General features: G+C 63.4%; 2 protein-coding genes across 2 annotated transcripts; one reads left to right on the top strand and one right to left on the bottom strand.

Moving 5' to 3' along the window:
- Window positions 1–6,728: 6,728 nt before the first annotated feature.
- SLC25A39 (solute carrier family 25 member 39) lies at window positions 6,729–10,184 on the top strand (the record flags this gene model as incomplete). The annotated part of the gene is made up of 11 exons (XM_082010472.1): window positions 6,729–6,825; window positions 6,901–6,960; window positions 7,592–7,636; window positions 8,369–8,478; window positions 8,613–8,680; window positions 8,811–8,935; window positions 9,122–9,295; window positions 9,451–9,560; window positions 9,723–9,804; window positions 9,905–9,985; window positions 10,066–10,184. The coding sequence occupies 11 exons, from the start codon at window positions 6,729–6,731 to the stop codon at window positions 10,182–10,184; spliced, it is 1,071 nt and encodes a 356-aa protein (XP_081866598.1).
- A 1,828-nt stretch (window positions 10,185–12,012) lies between these two features.
- RUNDC3A (RUN domain containing 3A) lies at window positions 12,013–17,678 on the bottom strand (the record flags this gene model as incomplete). The annotated part of the gene is made up of 11 exons (XM_082010624.1): window positions 12,013–12,155; window positions 12,383–12,489; window positions 12,647–12,784; window positions 13,147–13,304; window positions 13,528–13,693; window positions 13,836–13,916; window positions 14,030–14,119; window positions 14,255–14,340; window positions 15,082–15,215; window positions 15,405–15,520; window positions 17,599–17,678. The coding sequence occupies 11 exons, from the start codon at window positions 17,676–17,678 to the stop codon at window positions 12,013–12,015; spliced, it is 1,299 nt and encodes a 432-aa protein (XP_081866750.1).
- Window positions 17,679–18,330: the final 652 nt, after the last annotated feature.

Below are 18,330 nucleotides of genomic sequence, written 5' to 3' on the forward strand. Positions count from 1 at the left end.
ACTGCTGGAGCAGTCCGAGCCCCAAGTGGAATGAGCTCACAGTAATCAACAGATCTTGCACCGGCAAAGAGGAACTGTGGAGAAACACTCTGTAGGCAGATTTTTTACCTGTACACACAGCAGGCTGACAGCTGACAGACTTTAATTACTGCACAGAGCTCTTCTGGCCACTTTTGTTCATAGGGTGATTTTGTTTATAGGAAAAAGGATCAGTGAATTTATCCTACAATTCTAGTTCAGTCCAGACTCTTTCTTCCTCTCCATTCCTTTCAGCCCACACTGCTGCTACGTGGAAACAAAACACTATTTTTAACATCAAATTATGAAAGAAACCTCCAGGAAGGAAAGCATTAAGCCTTTAGCTTCTATATCTGTTTCCTCATCCATAAGACAGTGCTCATTTTCCTCACAGGAGAGTTTTGCAACTTGTTTCACAACTGCATCAAGGTTTTCCATGGCAGGTGGTACAGAAGGTAGGATGTGATTTCTTGGGTCTCACGGGCAGTGGGAATTGACCTGCAGAACTGTAACTGTGTGATAAATTCTGGGTTATAGTGGTTTTAGGTCTGATGTCCCCAGGGCTTTGTTTCTCCACAGGCTTCATTTCAGTCACTTAATTCAGATTAAGGATGGCTTTTGCCTATATCATGGTCCTAGCTGAAATAAATACTCAAATTCTGCACTAGCTTAGTTCCATTACAGTACTACTCAGATCCCCTTTGCAACCTGGCTGTTAAAGTTCACCTGAAAAAAGGAAATGTGCTAATCACTTTCAAAATGGTTTCCAGCAAAGAGACAGGATTGATCTTTCTGAAACAATTCCAGATGCTATTACATGCTGATAGACCACAGGATGACCCCTTCCTAAATAAAGAAGCCCCAGGCAGACGCAGCCCCCAGACTTCCTTCCCAGGGCACGGCCACTAGGGCCACCATGGCATCAGACCAGGGAACCAGCTGGGTTTCATAAGCTCACCATGCTTTGAAGCCTCTCCATGCAGATGGCAGCAGGGAGCTGGGCGTTACACAAGCCGTTTTCCCCGCCATGCTTGTACGCTGTAACAGCAGGACAGCAGGCATTACCCACGCCTGCACTGAGCAGACCAGAACAAGGCTGATGCAAACCTTCCCCAGCAGCTCTGACTCTGCGTGTAATGTTGCAGCTCGGGGATTAGAGCTCAGCTGGCTCCGTTCCTCAGAAGTTGAAACCAAATGCGCGTATTTGCAACTCAGACACAGTTCTCTCCAACTGAAGTCAATTTACATTTCATTTTCACAGGCAATCGGAGCATGATACACCCCTGTAATCCCTGCCGAGGTCAGCGGGACTATAAAGATGTAAATCAGAAACACCCTCGGTGTCAGGATGGCGCAGGCTGTGACTCAGCAGAAAGAACCAGCCAGCAAGGTCCTCGCCTCCCAGCAGCACTGAGCAGGGGAAAAACAAATTCACCACTTTCCCTCTGATCACTTTAGCAAACAGAGAGACCTGACAAATTGAGACTGAGGCACTTACACCATCTTATATACTTCCCTCTTGGCCCCACCCCAGCTGGAAAAAGATCATTCCTTTTTCTTTTCAGTTGAGCAATGTGGAAGGCACGCAGAGCCCGCCACCTACAGATAGAAGGTAAGACCCGATATCCCTAAGGATATTTTTGTTTTTAATTCATCATTATTCCATTTCTAAATTACCTGCTTACAAGAGGCTTTCCAAATCATTTAAACCCTGTGTATCTGTAAGAGGCAGAGTTGACTCATGAGGGAGTTACAGGATGTATTCACTTACATGACCTTGTGGGAATTAGTAAGTTCCTAGCCTCACATCCCATAAAGTCAAGACTCACTTGGACCTGGTATCACAGAAGGGCAGCAAGAGGATCCTTGCAGAGGATTTGGGATCCGCTTTATCTCTGTGCAGCCAGGCTAACAGCCCCAGCAGTTCCTCTCCCTCCAGGACAAACCCAGGGTGTTTGAGCATGTACAAGGGCTGAAGGGTTGAAGCCTGATCACTGCTCCTGGCATTAGCTGCCCCCCTTGTTGACAAACTTCAGAGACAACAGCAGCCAGAAGGGACTTTATTCCTGGAGGACAGCAGCCACCACGGCTCTGCCAGTTCTGCAGAGAGACAGGGAACATCGCTCCAGGGTGAAACGGGCCATTTACCAACTACCACTGTGTCTACAGGCTCTGAAGCCCTAAACTGCTGCTGCTTGCCCTGGGCAGTCTGCTGGTGGCCATCTGTAGAGTGCCTGTCCTTGAAGTCTTTCCTGTCCTTGCCACAGGATGGCACTCGCAGAGGAGCAGAGATGCGTGTAGACACCAGTAGTCTGTTGCCTGAGTTTAAGGCAGGGCAAGGGTTCAACCCTACTCTAAAACAAGGTAGAAGATTGCATTATGCAGTACCCCAACAGGTTTTACAGTGAAGTTATCACATGCACACAAATACAGAGGCACCAGGAACCTCTAGTCTGCAGGTTACCGGGAGGACACACCAGCTGGAGCCCCACTGTGGTCTTGTCCCAGTTCTTCTGCCCCAGGCGCCCAGTCAGCCACCCCTTGTTACCTGCTGGGGCTGTACAGGGCCAGGCCAGAGCCTGTGCTCCTCGGTAGTGTCCCTCCAGGTTTCAGAGGGGCTTTGAGAGCCATCTGCTGTTATCAGCTCACATTACAGCATCAGGCAACACCTTCATCCGCAGGGTGCAAGGACACCCTTCAGCACTGCTCTGCTGCTCTCCCATCAGCCCATGAATAAACAAGCTTAAAGCATCTTCTCTAGATTAAAGTGCCAGCAGAAATAAGACCACCTCAAAGAGCTCATGTCTTTGCATAAATGGACTTGGGACTCTCCACAGGAGACAGAGGCACTTTCAACACTCTACAGAGAGTAAATTTGAGCAGCTATGTTAAGGAGAGAGAGGATTTTAGCCTCCTAGACAGGTCCTCAAGCCACAGCTCTTACAGGACCAGGTGGAAGTAACAGAAAAGACTCCAATACTCATTAACAGAGACACCAGCCACAACAGCAGCCCATTTTAAGGACTGTACCTCTAAGTGCAACAGCACATTTTTAACAACATATTTCCTCTTAAGACCAGAGAAGGGACTTAGGAGCATTTTCTTCACGCTTATTCATGAATAAAGCCTCTCTCTAGTAGAAAAGCTAGAAATTCAAAAGACAACCCATAGTCCTTCAAACAAAATAAATTTTCCGCCTGACTAACACACAGCAAGGTACCTAAAAAAGTTGTTAATATACAGTATTTTTCTTTCTTAGAGCCTAACCCCCACCCTCCCCATAAACACACACCAACCCCCAACCCAGCCCCCTGGGGGCTTTATGCAGCCAGCATTATATGGGCCCCAATGCCTCCATCTCCTCTGCCTGTTTGGGGTTAAAAGGCCTCAGCTGGCCCCCACTTCCTCAGGCCTCAGAAGAGAGAGTGGAGTGGGAGCAGGCTCTTGGTACCCTGTTGTCTCTGCAGCAGCAGCACCTTAGAGGAGCTGGTTCCCTCTTACTAGCCTCCTGGTGTCAGTGGGACCAGGCTGTGGAAGCACTGTGGCTGCTGCGCATGCAGAAGCTGCCTCTCTGCTCATGGGGTAAGGTTAGTGCTGCACCAACCATGCTGCTGCCCTTGCTCAGGCCAAGCCTCTGCAGCTGGCTCTGGCACTTGGGCTGCATGTATGAGGGTCTGGCTTCTCTAACCTCCAGGCTCAGCTTTGCTGGACCCTGCAAAAGAAGGTGTGGATGTTGTGTGCTTGCTGTGTCTGGGCTGGCTTTGGCTGAGAGGGCATTAACAGGCTTTGCTCCTTAGCCGTCAGCGGAGCAGCACAGCCCCTGGCTCGCTGCTGTGGGAAGCAGCACGGCACCGTGCACGGAACAGGGCTGCTCCTGCATGTCGGACCCCGGCACAGTCCCATGTCCCAGCCTGCCCCAGCATGCACCGCAGGCAGAGGCGCGGGAGGAAGCGCTGAGTGCCGCCTGCCTCCGGCACAGTGAGCGTGCAAACCTCTCTGGCGTGGCGAGGGTGCAAACCGCAGCGGCCCTGAGACGGTGAGCGTGCCAGCCCCAAGGCCTCCAGTATGGTGAGTGTGCAAGGGGCACCCCTGCCAGCACGGCGAGTGTGCAAGGCGCGCCGCTGCACGTGGGTGACCGTGCGGGTGCAGGTGCTTCCCCCGGCCCGACAGGGGGCGCAGGGGCGCGCGGGCCGCAGGACGCATGCGCGAGCGGCCGGCGCGAGGCGGAAGTGGCGCGCGGGCCGGCGCGCGGCGGTGGGGCGCTGGGCGCTCATGGGGCTCCTTAAAGGCGCCGCCGCCCGCCCCCCTCCCGGTGCCGGCGGAGGGAAACGCCGCACTTGGCTGGAATGAACAGGTGGGGCGGGGCCCCCGGTGACGCCCCCGGTGATCGCCCTCGTGACCTGGCACTTGCGGCCGCTGCCTCAGTTTCCCTCGGTAGTGGGGGTCGTGCGGCTGTGCTGGGGGCGGAGGCGCCCGCGGAGCCCCCCCCGCCCCAGGCGCCTGGCCTTGCTGGGAGGGTGCGGCGGGAGCGGGCCCGCGGGGAGCAAGCCCCAGGACAGAGGGTGCACAGCTTGGGGCGGGGGGGGGCGGGCTGCAGACCCCGAGAGAGGGGGTGCAGCGCCGGGTGGGGGGGGTGTCAAGTGCTTGGGCGGGGGGCTGCAACCCGCGGCAGAGGGGGTGCAGCCCTGGGCTGGGGGCTACGAGCCCCGAGAGAGGGGGTGCAAGCTCGGGAGGGGTGTGTGCAAGCCTTGGGGAGGGGCCTGCAGACCCCAGGTAGAGGTGCAAGCTCCGGGCTGGGGGGGCTCCCTCCCTCCTTGGGGGGCTCCCCGGGGCAGCGGGCCAGGTTGGGTGGCCGTGCCCCCCAGGGGACACCGCAGGACCCGTCCTCCTGCACCCTGGGAGGGCGGTTTGTCACCCGGCCCACCCACGGGGCGGGGGTGGCTGCGGTGGGTCCCACGGTCGATCCCTCCCCAGAGGCGCTGGCAGCTCTCCCTGCCTGTTCGGGCAGCACCCGGGTCCTGCCCGAGCCAGGGCAGCGCAGGCAGGGCTGTGCCCGGGCAGGATGAGGCCTCTGGTGCTGTTCGGGCACTTCCAGATGCCGGGCAGCGCTGGAGGAGTCTGTCTGCCCGTGGGATTTCCATCGCGTTCCCCCGGCTCGGGGCCTGAACACCCAGCTGGGCCCTTCCTGTACGGGAAGGGGCTGCTGAGCCCCTCACGCCCACTGCAGCGTCTTGCCTTTATCATCTTAACGCATATTTGCTTCCCCCCCACCCTGCTTTGCACCGAGCAGCGCGGTGCCTTACCTGGACCCACCAGTGCTCCGGACTGAGCAGGGGGTCTGGGTCGTGGGTTTAAGAGCTTATTTTTTCCTGGATTGAAAGAAGGGAGCTTGTACGCAACCGGGAAGCCCTTGCTAGTGCCCAGGAGGGGCTCAACTCCCCACCACAGGAACAGGGCCGTGCTATGGCACGTATAAATAGCACGTTTTAGGCCATTCCGGTGTTGCAGTGTTGTGAGCGAGAGTTTCCCTGGGCTTGTGTAAGCTCTGGGCTGAGGAGCTTGTGTAAGTGTTTCTGTGAAGGGCTAGATCGGAGGGAAGGATCCGGCGCTGGGGCGAGCACCATGGCGCAGTTTTGCAACGGCCGCGTGGTCCATGGCGAGTGTGCCAGGGCACTGCATGGCCTCAGCGCCGTCCCATGACGTGCGCAGTGGGACCCGTGTGGGACTGGTGCCCAGCCCCCAAACAGCACCCAGCTCTCACGGTGGGGCTGGCATGTGCGGCTCCGTGATGGACCCATCCTGCTCACAGCCTTGGGCACCTAACGAGCCCAAAGCCTATAGTCAAGAGATTTATGTCTGCTCTGACCTTGCAAAATTGCTGAGTCAGATGGTGAAGGGGTGGGTGTTTTTTTCTGCATTCCCTGGCTTTAAAAAAAAAAGTGGGTTCCCGAAGCCTGGGAGCCCTGCTGTGTCCCGACATGAGGACTGTCCCCGGGCTGCGGCGAGGGGCAGCAGCTAGTCCTGAGCGTGCACAGCACGCTCAAGCTCAGTTCTTGTCCTCCTCCCGCAGGAAGGGTGCGATATCCCCTGCTTCCCGCAGGCAGAGTCTCTGGCCCCGGGAACCACAGCCTTGTGGAGCCTCGGGGAGGACATGCAGGAGGTTTTGGATGTGCGATCCCTTTTTAGGGTGCTTGTTGCACACTTGCATGCTCTCTGCAAAGGGGATTCCCCCCAGTGCTGTCCCTCCACGGCTGCGTTGGGCTCTGCTGCCTTCTCAAGGGGGCTGTTGCGGCATGGCTGGTCTTTGGACTTTGTTCCTTCCTGTCCCTTAATTTTCCAAGCACAAGGAGGGGACGATCCTCCCCAAGGGCACGGAAGGCTGGCCTGGACCATCCCCACCTCTCCAGCGAGGCTGGGCCTGCTGCCAGCAGTGTGGGGCTTGGAGCGGGGGGGTGTTATCGGGGCTGGGCTGGCCCCAGGAGTGGTCCCTGTCCCCCCCCCAGGGCAGCATGATTACAGGGGGGCCACACCTGCCCTGTGCCATGCCGATAGCGCGGCCAGAGGTGGGACGCCTGTCCTCGCAGCAGCAGAGCGGAGATGCTGGGGGGGGGGCTCCCTGGGGAGCCATTGCTTGTCCCTGGGCAGGGACTCCCCGGGAGCACCCCTGGCCTCGAGCATCCCTCTGTCCTGTGTTGCAGAGGGGCAGTGCCATGGCCGAAAAGATGTCACCGAGCCCCAGCGGGGGCATCACACCGCTGCAGCAGATGCTGGCCTCGGGGACGGGGGCCATCCTCACCTCCCTCTTCGGTGAGGACTCCGGGGAGCGGGTGGGTGCCGGGGGCTGGTGTGGTGCAGCGTGGCTAAAGGATGGTGTCGTTTCAGTGACGCCGCTGGACGTGGTGAAGATCCGCCTGCAGGCCCAGAGCACCCCCTTCTCCAAAGGTAACTCTGCTCAGGGCAGGGTGGGGGTCTCCGGCCAGCCCCCCCGCCCCAGTCAGCCAGCAGGCAGCCCACGCAGATGTCTTGGTTGGCAGAGCTGGTGGCGGGGATTTCTCGGTCCTGAGCGTGGGGCCATCGCGAGGTGGCAGGTTACCATGGGCCCCTCGTCCTGCCGGGCTCGGGGGGCCCCGGCTGGGGGAGCCGGGCTGATGCTCGGCTCCGTTGTTCCCTCTCCGCGGCCCCGTGCTGACGCCGAGCAGGGTCAGCGCTGTGCTCGGCAGCCCCCTGCCCGCCGGGGAGCAGGGCAGAAGGGCTCAACCTGCTCCGGCCCCTTGCTCTTATCCTTTGTGCCCTCTCCACACTGCTCCCCACGGGACAGGAGAGACCCTGTGAGTTCTGCTCCCCCTGTCTGCCCCCCTTCCTGTGGGGCAGAGGGCTGGGCCTGGTCCCAAGGGCCTGGTTTGGGGGACAATAAGGACTGCTTGGGAAGTGGCTGTGGGGGCATCCGGCCTTTTCACCCACGGAGCTCTCCCACTGCCTGGCTCGGAGCTGCGGTGCACGCGTGTGTCCCAGCCCGGGGAGGTGGCACATCCCCCGTGTCATCGCTTCAGCGTGTCCCTGTTGTGTGTTTCAGCGTTGCCAGTGCGGTCTGTGCCCTGGGGCGCTCAGCAGGCACCATGTGAGTATGCCCGGGGGCTCCGGGCAGCTCCTGCCACCAGCAGCTTTGCTTTCCCAAACTGTGACCCTGGTTTTCTTCCCCACTGGTGGTGGCTCAGGCTCCTCTGGCTGAGAAGACATCCCGCTCTGGTGTGGGCACTGCGATTGTCCTCAGCCCCACAGCTGCTCCTGCAGCCCTGCTTTGGGGCTGGCTGTGCAATGTAACCACTGGGTCCTTGCCTGGGGGGTCTGTTGTGCAACAGGCCTGGCTGTCTGCAGTCCCCCTGTCCTTGACCTCTCTTGTCACCCTGTCCTGTCGCTACGTCAAAGTCCCCTTGGATCTCCGCTGCCGTGCTTCCTCCCCGCAGCCCGGCATCCCTGCGCCTGGTGCACTGGCCTCGCAGAGAGTGTGGCAGCAGGAAGCGTGCTGGCTCCTTGCGATGGTACCCCCACCGTGCCGGGGCAGCGGAGCTGTCGCTGAGCGAGGTGTAAACCTCTGCAGCTGCCAGCAATGGCTCCTACCGTGCCCCATCCTCATGGTGGGGCCAGATGCCCCCCACCCCATAGGTCTGGCTGTGGTTGGACCCTTGCTGGAGGGTCATCCCTCTCCTGGCCTGGTGTGGGGCTGGTCCCCGCTGGGCTCAGGCATTGAGGGTTTGGCTCCCTCCTGGGAGAGATGATGGTTTTGGGGATCAAATGGGCTGGGCAGAGGGGAAGGGTCCCGTAATGGCGATGCTGTTGCCTCTCATCCCAGGGAAGTGTTTCCTCTACTGCAATGGACTCATGGACCACTTGTACGTCTGCCAGAATGGCAACGGCTGCGCTGCCTGGTACAAGGCCCCCACCCACTTCACCGGCACGCTGGTAGGGGCTGTGGGCACAGGCAGGGTGGGCAGGGGCCTCCCTGTCCCAGAGACGGGGTCAAGGTGTTTGCTGGAGGGGTGCTTGCTCATCTCCCCCCTCTAAACCCTCTCCCTGGTGCTCTGCTCTCTCTCCAGGATGCCTTCGTGAAGATCACACGCTACGAGGGTGTCAGGTCTCTGTGGAGCGGCTTGCCCCCCACCCTGTGAGTTTGGACCCTGCCTGGAGGGGCATCTGGGTGCTATTGCCTGCCCAGCCCATGGGCATCCATCCTGAACCTCCTGCCAGCCCCTGGGGAGGGCATGCATGTGCCTTACACCCCTCCTCCTCGGCAGGGTCATGGCTGTACCAGCCACCGTCATTTATTTCACCACCTACGACCAGCTCCGGGACTACCTGCACGCTCGGACAGGAAGCCGGGGCCACCACATCCCCTTGCTGGCCGGGGCCCTTGCCAGGCGTGAGTACCCCTCCTCTCCGGGGGTCCCCCCATGCCCACCCTGCGTCCTTGCAGGAGAGCGCAGCGGGTGTCTTGGCTGTTGGTGCCCACGTTTGGCACCTGGCTCTCCTGATGCCACGCTCTCATGGCTCTGGGACGGCTGCTGGAGTAAAAGGGGGCTGATACCCGATGTCCCTTCCGTTGCAGTGGGCGCCGTGACGGTCATCAGCCCCTTAGAGCTCATCCGCACCAAGATGCAGTCCCGGCAGCTCAGCTACCGGGAGCTGGGCGTCTGCATCCAGTCGGCGGTGGCTCAGGACGGCTGGCTGTCCCTCTGGAGAGGCTGGGGACCCACCGTGCTGCGAGATGTCCCCTTCTCGGGTATGGCTGCAGGGGGACGGGCTGAGCGGTGGCACTGGGAGATGGGGGGGGGGGGGGACACAAGCACGGGCCAGGGCAGCCCTGTGCACGGGGAGGGGGGAGGTCGGTGTGTCCAGGGTACCTCGCCGTAGCACTGGTGTTTCTCCTCCTCCCAGCTCTCTACTGGTTTAACTATGAGCTGGTGAAGGAATGGCTCTGTGGCCAGGCCCGGCTGGATGAGGCCACGTTCATGATCAGCTTTGCATCTGGGGCCATCTCTGGGACGGTGAGTTTGGGGCCCTGGGGTCTGCACCACGCAGGGGCTCGTGTGAGCAGGGGGAACGGTCCCCATGGGGAGCAAGGGATGGGGCTGGGACGATGATGGCAGAGCCAGCCTGGGCTGTGTTGGCGAGGGTCCCGGCTCACTGCCCGGCTGCTGGCCCCACAGGTGGCTGCAGTGCTGACGCTGCCCTTCGATGTGGTGAAGACTCAGCGGCAGATCGAGCTGGGAGACAGTGAGGTGCACCCAGGTGAGGGGCTGGGCGCTGGGTGGGTGCCTGGGGGGCAGCTGGGATACCCCAGTGGTACGTGGGCATCCCTGGACCCTCACCCGCTTCCCTCTCCCTGCAGTCACAGCCTCCAAGCCTTCCTCCACCTGGCTGCTGATGCGGCGTATCCGTGCTGAGTCTGGCACCCGGGGGCTGTTTGCAGGTAAGGCTGTGCCCCCACCCTGGGCTGGGGTTCAGGGGTGCAGTGGTGTCGCCGAGGGGCTAACAGGGCCGTCCTTGCAGGCTTCCTGCCCCGCGTCATTAAGGTGGCACCCGCCTGCGCCATCATGATCAGCACCTACGAATTTGGCAAGACCTTCTTCCAGAAGCTGAACCAGGAGCGACGGCTGCGTGGGTTGTGAGCTGGGCCTGGGGCAGGGCTGGGTGCTGCCGGTGCCCCAGCAGACGGTGCCAACCCCGCTCCCGGTGAGGTGCCCTGAGAGCAGCAAACTGCACTCGGCTGTGCAAAGCCCAAGTGCCTTTGTGCTGTGCTCTGCCTCCCTGCTGCCTGCACACGGACACAAGAGCCAGCCTGGCCCCACGCTCCATCCCCAGCCGCGCTGGGGGACATCTGTGCCTGCTGCTGTGCCACTGGGGGCCACACAGAGTCCCCCACATTCATCCCTTAAGGCTGGACAGGTGCTGCTGCTGGATTCATGGACTCTCTGGCAAGGATGAAGTGCCCTGGGAGCCTGAGCAGGGCAGGAGATGGGAGCTGGGGCTCTGTTGAGGACCAAACCCTCGGGGGCTTCTCTGTGAGCCTGCCTGAGCCCCCAGCCCTGCTCCGGCTCAGGGTCTGCCCCTCCTCACCATCAGTCACGCACAGTGTCCCCTTGCCAGCTCTGCGTGCATGGGGACGCATCAGGACTCTCTCCCTGCCTCTGGCCATTTCCTCCTGCGTGTCCCTGTCCCTGGGCTTGGACCCTGTGTGGGGACAGACCTTGCTGCTGCTCGGGGGGCCGGCAGGCATTCTGGCAGCCGCTGCCTGTGCCCTGTGCCCCCACTGTGAGGGCCTGCCCCACCATTGTGCCCCATGTGGGCACTGCCCCAGCTTACCCTGGGACTCTTGGAGGGGGAATTTCTCCTATTTTCTTAAATAAAAGAAAATATTATTTGTCTCTTAGGGCAGGGATTTCTTTTCTTGCTCCCTGCATGCTGGGGCTGTGGAAGGCATCCCCACAGGTGACAGCCATGTCCCTGCTCCATGGGCATGGTGCTGCTACCTACCAGGTCCTTGCTGGGCTTTTACTGGGGGTAAGGAGACCCCAGGACCTCCCTGCTACCCCCAGCAGCAACCCACTGTGGAGGGGGCAGGGGCTATTCCATACTTGGGTGACCTGCTGTGTCCCCAAGGTGCTATCCCTGCCCTGGTGGGCTGGGGGGGCTGGAGGAGGCTCTCTGAACCCCCCAGCATCCCTGTCTGGGACAGGACCTTGTGCCTGGGAGCACATGGGGTCTTTTTTTTCCCCCCCTTTTTCTTTCTTCTGGCTGTGGAGCAGCTCATGGAGGCCAGCTCGGCTTGCTGCATTTATTCATTCCTTTTGCTCCAACAAGGCAGATGGGGCTGAATTAAAAAACAAAATGACCCAAAACAACCCAAAATCCAAGGGAGGATAGGAAGGAGTCGGGGGCGGGGGGGTTATCCCTGTGGTGGGGGTGCTGCTTCAGGGAGGGCCAGGCGGTCCCCAAAGCGGGGGTCAGGCCAGCCCCCCTGCAGCACCTGGGTGCGAGGGGGGCCAGGGGGAGGCTGGGCACTAGAGGGCAGGCGAAGCTCGGGTGGGTGCCCGCGGGAAGAGCCGTGCCCGTGGGCTGAGTGGGATGGACACCAGGCACAGCCCCTCACCCCTGGAGGGGCTTTGGCCCTTGCTCCTCAGCAGCGGTCGCTCCCAGTGTCCCCCCACAGCACAGTTCGTCCCCGCGGCCTGGCCCAGCCCCAGCTCGCGTGGGTCCCAGTCCGGCATCACCCATCCCAGTGGGTCCATGTCTCCTGCTAGGGCCCGGGCTGGGGGTCCGAGGCACAGCCGGGTTGGGTGTCCAGACGTGGAGGGGGATGCCCATCCCCAGCCTCCCCGGTGGGTTTGGCGAGTCCCTCGTCGGTCCCGGGGTGGCGAGGCGGGGGACGAGGTCAGTCCTCTGCCATGATGCTGGGCTGGGTGGCCGGGCCGTGGGGCGATGAGGGGGCCGGGGGTCTCAGCTGGGGCTGCGGGTCGGGCTGGCTTCGGTGCTGTCGCTCACCAGGCACTCGTTGGACTTGAGGCTGGCCAGGGACTTGCAGCTGGGCAGGGAGGCCAGGGAGCCGCAGAGCCCCAGCATGGAGGGCGTGGGGTCCTTCCCTGCAGGCACAGAGTGGGGCGCCGGCGTCGCGGGGGGCTGTGGCCTCGCACCCCAGCCCTGCCGCGGGGGGATGGGGACAGGGACCACCTCTCTGGGAGGGACCTGGGTGTCCTTGCACTGTTGGGACAGCATCCATGGCATAAGGAGGGGGGCGGTCCAGATGCCTGGGTGTGTTTTGGGGGACATGCTGAGCCCCGTGGGGCACCCTACCGGGGGGGGGTCTTACCCAAGGGCCCCCAGGGCTCCCCTTCGCGCTTGCCCTCGCCCAGGCGCTGGGAGTCGGAGCTGAGGCTGTTCTCGGCCGAGAGCTGGTCGGTGCTCACGAAGCTGTGCCTGCGGAGGGACGGCGCTGAGCCCCCCCGGCGCCAGGACAGCCCCACCAGCCAGGGCCAGCCCTTCTCCCCATCCCCTGCCTGGGGCAGACCCCCCCGGGGCTGGATGGGGTGCTGGGCACGGGTCGGGGCGGCTCTGACCCCGCTGCGAGGGTTACCTCCTGTAGAGCTTGCTGTCCGAGCCGCTCTCGTTGCCGTTGAGGGTCCCCAGTGAGGGCCACTGGTTCACCAGGGGCGTCACCATCTCCTTGGAGAGCTGGGCCAGCTGCGGGTTCTCGCAGGGGATCAGCCCCATCCTGTGGCAAAGGCGGGTGCTCAGCACCTGGCACAGCCATGCGTGCCGGGGACCCCCCGGGAGACGCAGACCGTGGGGTGTAATGGGGGGCATTGGGGACCCACCAAAAGCCATACGGACCCACCAAAAGCCCCACTGGGGGCCCACCACGTCCCACGGGCCATATGGGGCACCCCGGCACTGGGAACCCACCACCCATCACACCCCACGGGCCGTATGGGGTGCTGGGGACCAGGCACTCACCCTGACCCTCAGGGTCAGGGGAGCGCCGGAGACCCACCACCCACCCACGCCCCATGGGGCACCCAGGTTCCAGAGACCTCCACCGGCCAGGCCCGGCAGCAGCGGCGGGTCCCCACTCACAGCTGCTCCTGCAGCTCCAGGATGATGCCCTCCAGCTCCCTCTTCTCCAGCTGGTTCTGTACCATCACCTCCTCCAGCCGCAGCTTCAGCCGCTTGTTCTCCGCCTCCAGGTCCTTCAGCTGCGACTCCCGCAGCCGCACCAGCTCCTCCAGGTACCCCTGCGCGAGGCCAACGTCACCAGCCGCCCCACCGCCCCGCCCCCACCCTGTCCCCAGGGCCACCCAGGGTGACAAGGAGAGGGCTGGGTCACGGCAGTGGCAGGATGAAGGGCTGCGGGTACCACCGGGCTACGCGAGCGGGGATGCAGTGGGGGGATGCTCTGGGCTGGAGCATCCCGTGGAGGAGTTGGTACCCGGACGGCCCCATCCCAGCTCCTGGTACCTTTTGGGCATAAACGATGCGAAATTTCTGCTCCATCTTGCGCCACTTGTTGTACCAGCTGTCCTCATCGGTGACCAGGGGCAGGTAGGGGTGTTCGGGGGAGCTGTCCTCGCTCGTGCTGCTCTCCACGCTGCCCCGCTCCTCCTCCTCGCTCAGGTAGTCGTAGCTGGGGGGTACGGGGGCTCAGCGGTGACGGCACCGCGGTGGGGGGGGCTGGCACGCACGGGGGGAGCCCAGCTGAGCCCCGATGGGGTGCTGGGGGAGAGGCGGTGGGGTCCCCACCCCAGGGAGGGCACCCCGGCTCTTACCTCTGCGTGAACTTCAGGTAGGGCGTGTAGTCGATGACCATGGGCATTTTACCGTCCATCACCTCGCCCTTCAGGCAGAAGCTGAGCGGCGGCAGGAGAAGAAGCAGAGGGTCAGGGCAGCCCCGGGGGGCTGACGGGGGGACACACACGGTCGGGGCAGGGTGCCCACGTCCCACCGCACCGCCCGCCCCTACCTGAAGTCGATGGCGCTGAGCCCGATGAGCATCCCCGTGAGCAACATGGACTCCTCCCGCAGCATGATGGCCCCGTCATCATAAAACCGCCTGCAGGGCAAAAAGTGGCTGCATGTGCACCCACCGGCACCCCAAAACACACTGCAGCACCCGCACGCCCTTCGCACTCCCGGGGCAGCGCAGGGGTGCGCGCGGCCGTGGCCGGCCCTGCCGCCGGCCGCTCACCTGGTGTTCTGCGTGTCCCGCAGGGCCGTGGAGATGTACTCGGACATGCGCTTCTCCATCAGCGCCACGCGGATCCAGGCGCGGCCCTGCAAGGCACGGCCCCACGGGGCAGCCCCGAGGACGGGTGTCACCCTCGGCTGCCCCCCGACACGCTCCCGCCTGCCCCCGGGGCTCTGGTCCCCAACCGGGAGCGGCTTTGGGCACGGTTACCCCCCCCGCAGGGACCCGCAGCTCCTGCTCCGCCCCAGTGACCCCGTGGGGTTTTATGGGGTGAGGTGGGGCTGCAGGAGGGCAGGGTGGAGGGGATGGGGGCAGACCAGGGGATGGGAACAGGGATGGGGCTGGGCTGGGCTGGGCTGGGGCTGGGCTGGCAATGGAATGGGACAGGATGGGATGGGATTGGGATGTGGATGGGGATGGGATTGGGATTGGGATGGTGATGAGATTGGGATGGAGATGAGATTGGGATGGAGATGGGATGGGATTGGGATTGGGATTGGGATGGGGATGGTGATGAGATTGGGATGGAGATGGGATGGGATTGGGATTGGGATGGGGATGGGGATGGGGATGGGGATGGGATTGGGATGGAGATGGGATGGGATGGGATTGGGATTGGGATGGAATTGGGATGGGATTGGGATGGAGATGGGATGGGATAGGATGGGATGGATGGGATGGGATGCAGATGGGATGGGATGGGTCCATGTGCCAGGGACAGGAATGGGAATGGGGATAGGGACAGGGTTGGATACAGGGAAGAGGTAGCAACAGAGATGGAGTAGGGATGGGAAGGGGGACAGGGCAGGGGCTGGCACCTTCCTGACCTTGGCCCTGGAGGTGCTGATGTTCTCCATGCTCTCGATGCTGCTGATGCAGTTGTTGGGGACCTTGCTGCAGGCCAGGCGGACGTAGTCCCAAAACCCGCGCTGCCCATCTGAGCTGAACCAGCTGAAGGGGCCTGCGGGGACCGAGGGGCTGCGGTCGGGGGCTGCGGTACCGGCAAACCCCGGCAGCCCAGGAAGCCCCAAGCCAGAGCCCAGACACGCTCCCCGGTGCCGGCACGTGCATGCACGGATCCGCACCCACCGCGCAGCACAGGGATAGGGACGGGGCTGCACGGGCGCCTGTCCCCACCGGCCACTGTTACCTCTAAAGCGGTGGCTGAGGATCTGCTCGAGGATGGCAGCAAAGTTAACGAATTCCTCAGAGGTGTCATCGATGGGCTCTGCCGTGTATTTCTCCAGCAGGGTCTTCACCGAGAACCTGGTGGGGGGACGGGCGTCACAGGTGGGAGGGGATGGGCGCCAGCACCCAGCACCCAGCACCCAGCACGTGTTAGGTTTTAGCAAGAGCAAAACGCTTTTGCAGATGTTGGCTGTCGAGCCTGGCAGCGGGAAGAGGGCGGCAGGCTGAGCCGCGGGCTGCGGCGCGCTGACCCCCGTGTCCCCACGTCCCTGGGGAGCCTGCCGGGGCGGCTGCCGCTCCCCCGCCGTGCAAGTGGCCAGGAAGGGCGAACAAAGGCCCCCTTCCTCCCCGGCCGTGCGCGGGCGGTGATGGCTTCCCCTTCCGCCCGGCCGCTCATGCTCGGCCGAGAGAGATGCCGAAGACATGAAACCTGCTGAGCCTGGCAGGGCAGCGGGGGGCAGGTGTTTGCATGGTGGGCATCACCCCATCTGGGGGTCACAGCCGCACGGGGGGTGAGGCTGGGGATGCCCACGATGGCAGGTGGAGCGTGCCTCATGACGGCAGTGGGGTCTGGAGGTGCCTCACGGCACAGCAATGAGGTGTGGAGACAGCCTGGTGTCAGGATGAGAGGTCTGGGGGCTCCCTGTGCCATGGTGAGGAGGTCCAGGGGGTCCCCATGTCACGATAGCGGGGTCTGGAGGTGCCCCATGCCATGGCGAGGAGACCCAGGCCATCCCCATGTCGTGACAGAGGGGTCTGGAGGTGCCCCATGCCATGGCGAAGAGACCCAGGCCATCCCTATGTCATGACAGTGGGGTCTGGAGGTGCCCTTGGCCATGGTGAGGAGCCCTGAGGGTCCCCATGTCGTGACAGTGGGGTCTGGAGGTGCCCCATGCCATGGCGAAGAGACCCAGGCCATCCCTATGTCATGACAGTGGGGTCTGGAGGTGCCCTTGGCCATGGTGAGGAGCCCTGAGGGTCCCCATGTCGTGACAGTGGGGTCTGGAGGTGCCCCATGCCATGGCGAAGAGACCCAGGCCATCCCTATGTCATGACAGTGGGGTCTGGAGGTGCCCTTGGCCATGGTGAGGAGCCCTGAGGGTCCCCATGTCGTGACAGTGGGGTCTGGAGGTGCCCCATGCCATGGCGAAGAGACCCAGGCCATCCCTATGTCATGACAGTGGGGTCTGGAGGTGCCCTTGGCCATGGTGAGGAGCCCTGAGGGTCCCCATGTCGTGGCAGCAGGGTCTGGAGGTGCCCCATGCCATGGCGAGGAGGCCCAGGCTGTCCCTATGTCGTGACAGTGGGGTCTGGAGATGCCCTGGGCCATGGTGAGGAGACCCAGGAGGTCCTCATGTCATGACAGCAGGGTATGAGGGTGCCCTGTGCCATGGCAAGAAGCCCTGGGGTCCCCCAGACCCCAACAGCAGGACCTGGGGGTCCCTGACACAGTGTCCCCAACCCTCGGTGCCCCCCACCTCCCCCCGGCAGCCCCGGGGCCGGGCTCCGGTCACAGCCCAGCACAAGGGGCTGGGGGGGCATCACCCCATCCCTGCGCTGGGGGGCTGGGGACAGGCAGGGACCCCGTCCCCACCACTCCATCCTTGCCCCCCCCCCCATCCCCGGCCCCCCCCGCGCCGGTCCAGCCGGCCGTCGCCATGACAACCCTCATCCTCCATCCCCGCAGTCTTCATCCCTCCAGCACCCCCCCCCCCGGAGCGGGGCCCTGACGTCACTCTCTCGGCCCCCCGCCCGCAGGGGGGTCCCCGGCCCCGGCCCCCCCCCGGGCCCCGCTGCCCCCGGCATCACCGGCAGCCTCCATGTTGTCGTTGTGTCCCCGACCCTCCCATCTTCCCCCCCGGGACCCCCCCGCCCTCAGCCTCGCGTGTCCCCGGCCCCCCCTTCCCTGCGTCCCCATCCTCCTCCCCTCTCCAAATCTGAATTTCACACCCCCCCCCCAAAAAAAAGCGACCGCAGCAACAACAAACACCCCCCCCGGGTGAAGGGGCCGCGGGGGGTGTGTGTGCGAGTGTGTGTGTGATGCCCCCCCCAGCCCTCCCCCCCATCCCCTCCCTCTCCCCCCTCCCCATGGCCTCCCCCCCAGCCGCGGTGCTCCTCTCCCCCCGATGTGGGGTGCCCCCCCGGCCAGCCCCCACCTGCAGACGGTGATGAGGTTCTTCCTCTCCACCGCCACGTTCCTGGCGGAGGCTTTCTTGGAGGGGAGCCCCAGCGCCATGGCAGCCTGCAGGCAGCTCGCGGCCGCCGCCGGGCCCACGGCCACGGGCGATGCCCTTTCTCCCGTGGGCCTCCCCACGCCACCGCCACGGCCCCCCACCCCCCAGCACCGCGCAGGCTTTGCTCCGCCGCCCCCCCCCCCACCCCCTCCCCGATGCCCACGCCAACGGGCCGCGCGCCGCCCCCCCCCCAAAAAAAAATAAGGGGGGGCCTGATCCTCTCCCCGCCCCCCAAATCTCCCCCCTGGGGAGGGAGGGGATGGGGAGGATGAGGGGGGGATGAAGGCGGGGGGCAGCGCTCCCCTGGGGGGGCCCTCCTCCCTGGCAGGGCCCAGCCCCTCGCCGTGACGTGCCACTGGTGGGGACCCCGTGGGCAGAGCCACGGCGGGGTGGGGGCAGCGCCTGGACCCTGGGCAGCCCCCGAGGTAATGGGGGGGGCCCTGGCCCCCACCCAGGGCGGAGGTCGGCCGCCCCTCCCGCCCGCCCCGGGTTCCCACCCTCCGCTGAGCATCACCTCTGCCCGTGGGGTCTGTGGGGTGCAGGGGACCCCTCAAGCAGGGGCGGGGGGGGGTGCGAGTCCTGGGGGGCTGGCTGTGCGGGGGGAGCCCCGCAATGCTCCCAGCACCCCTCTTTTGCACCACGCCTCAGTTTCCC

Source organism: Phaethon aethereus (genome assembly GCF_964289735.1).
Source record: "Phaethon aethereus genome assembly, chromosome: 25".
In the NCBI taxonomy this organism is placed as follows: Eukaryota; Metazoa; Chordata; class Aves; order Phaethontiformes; family Phaethontidae; genus Phaethon; species Phaethon aethereus.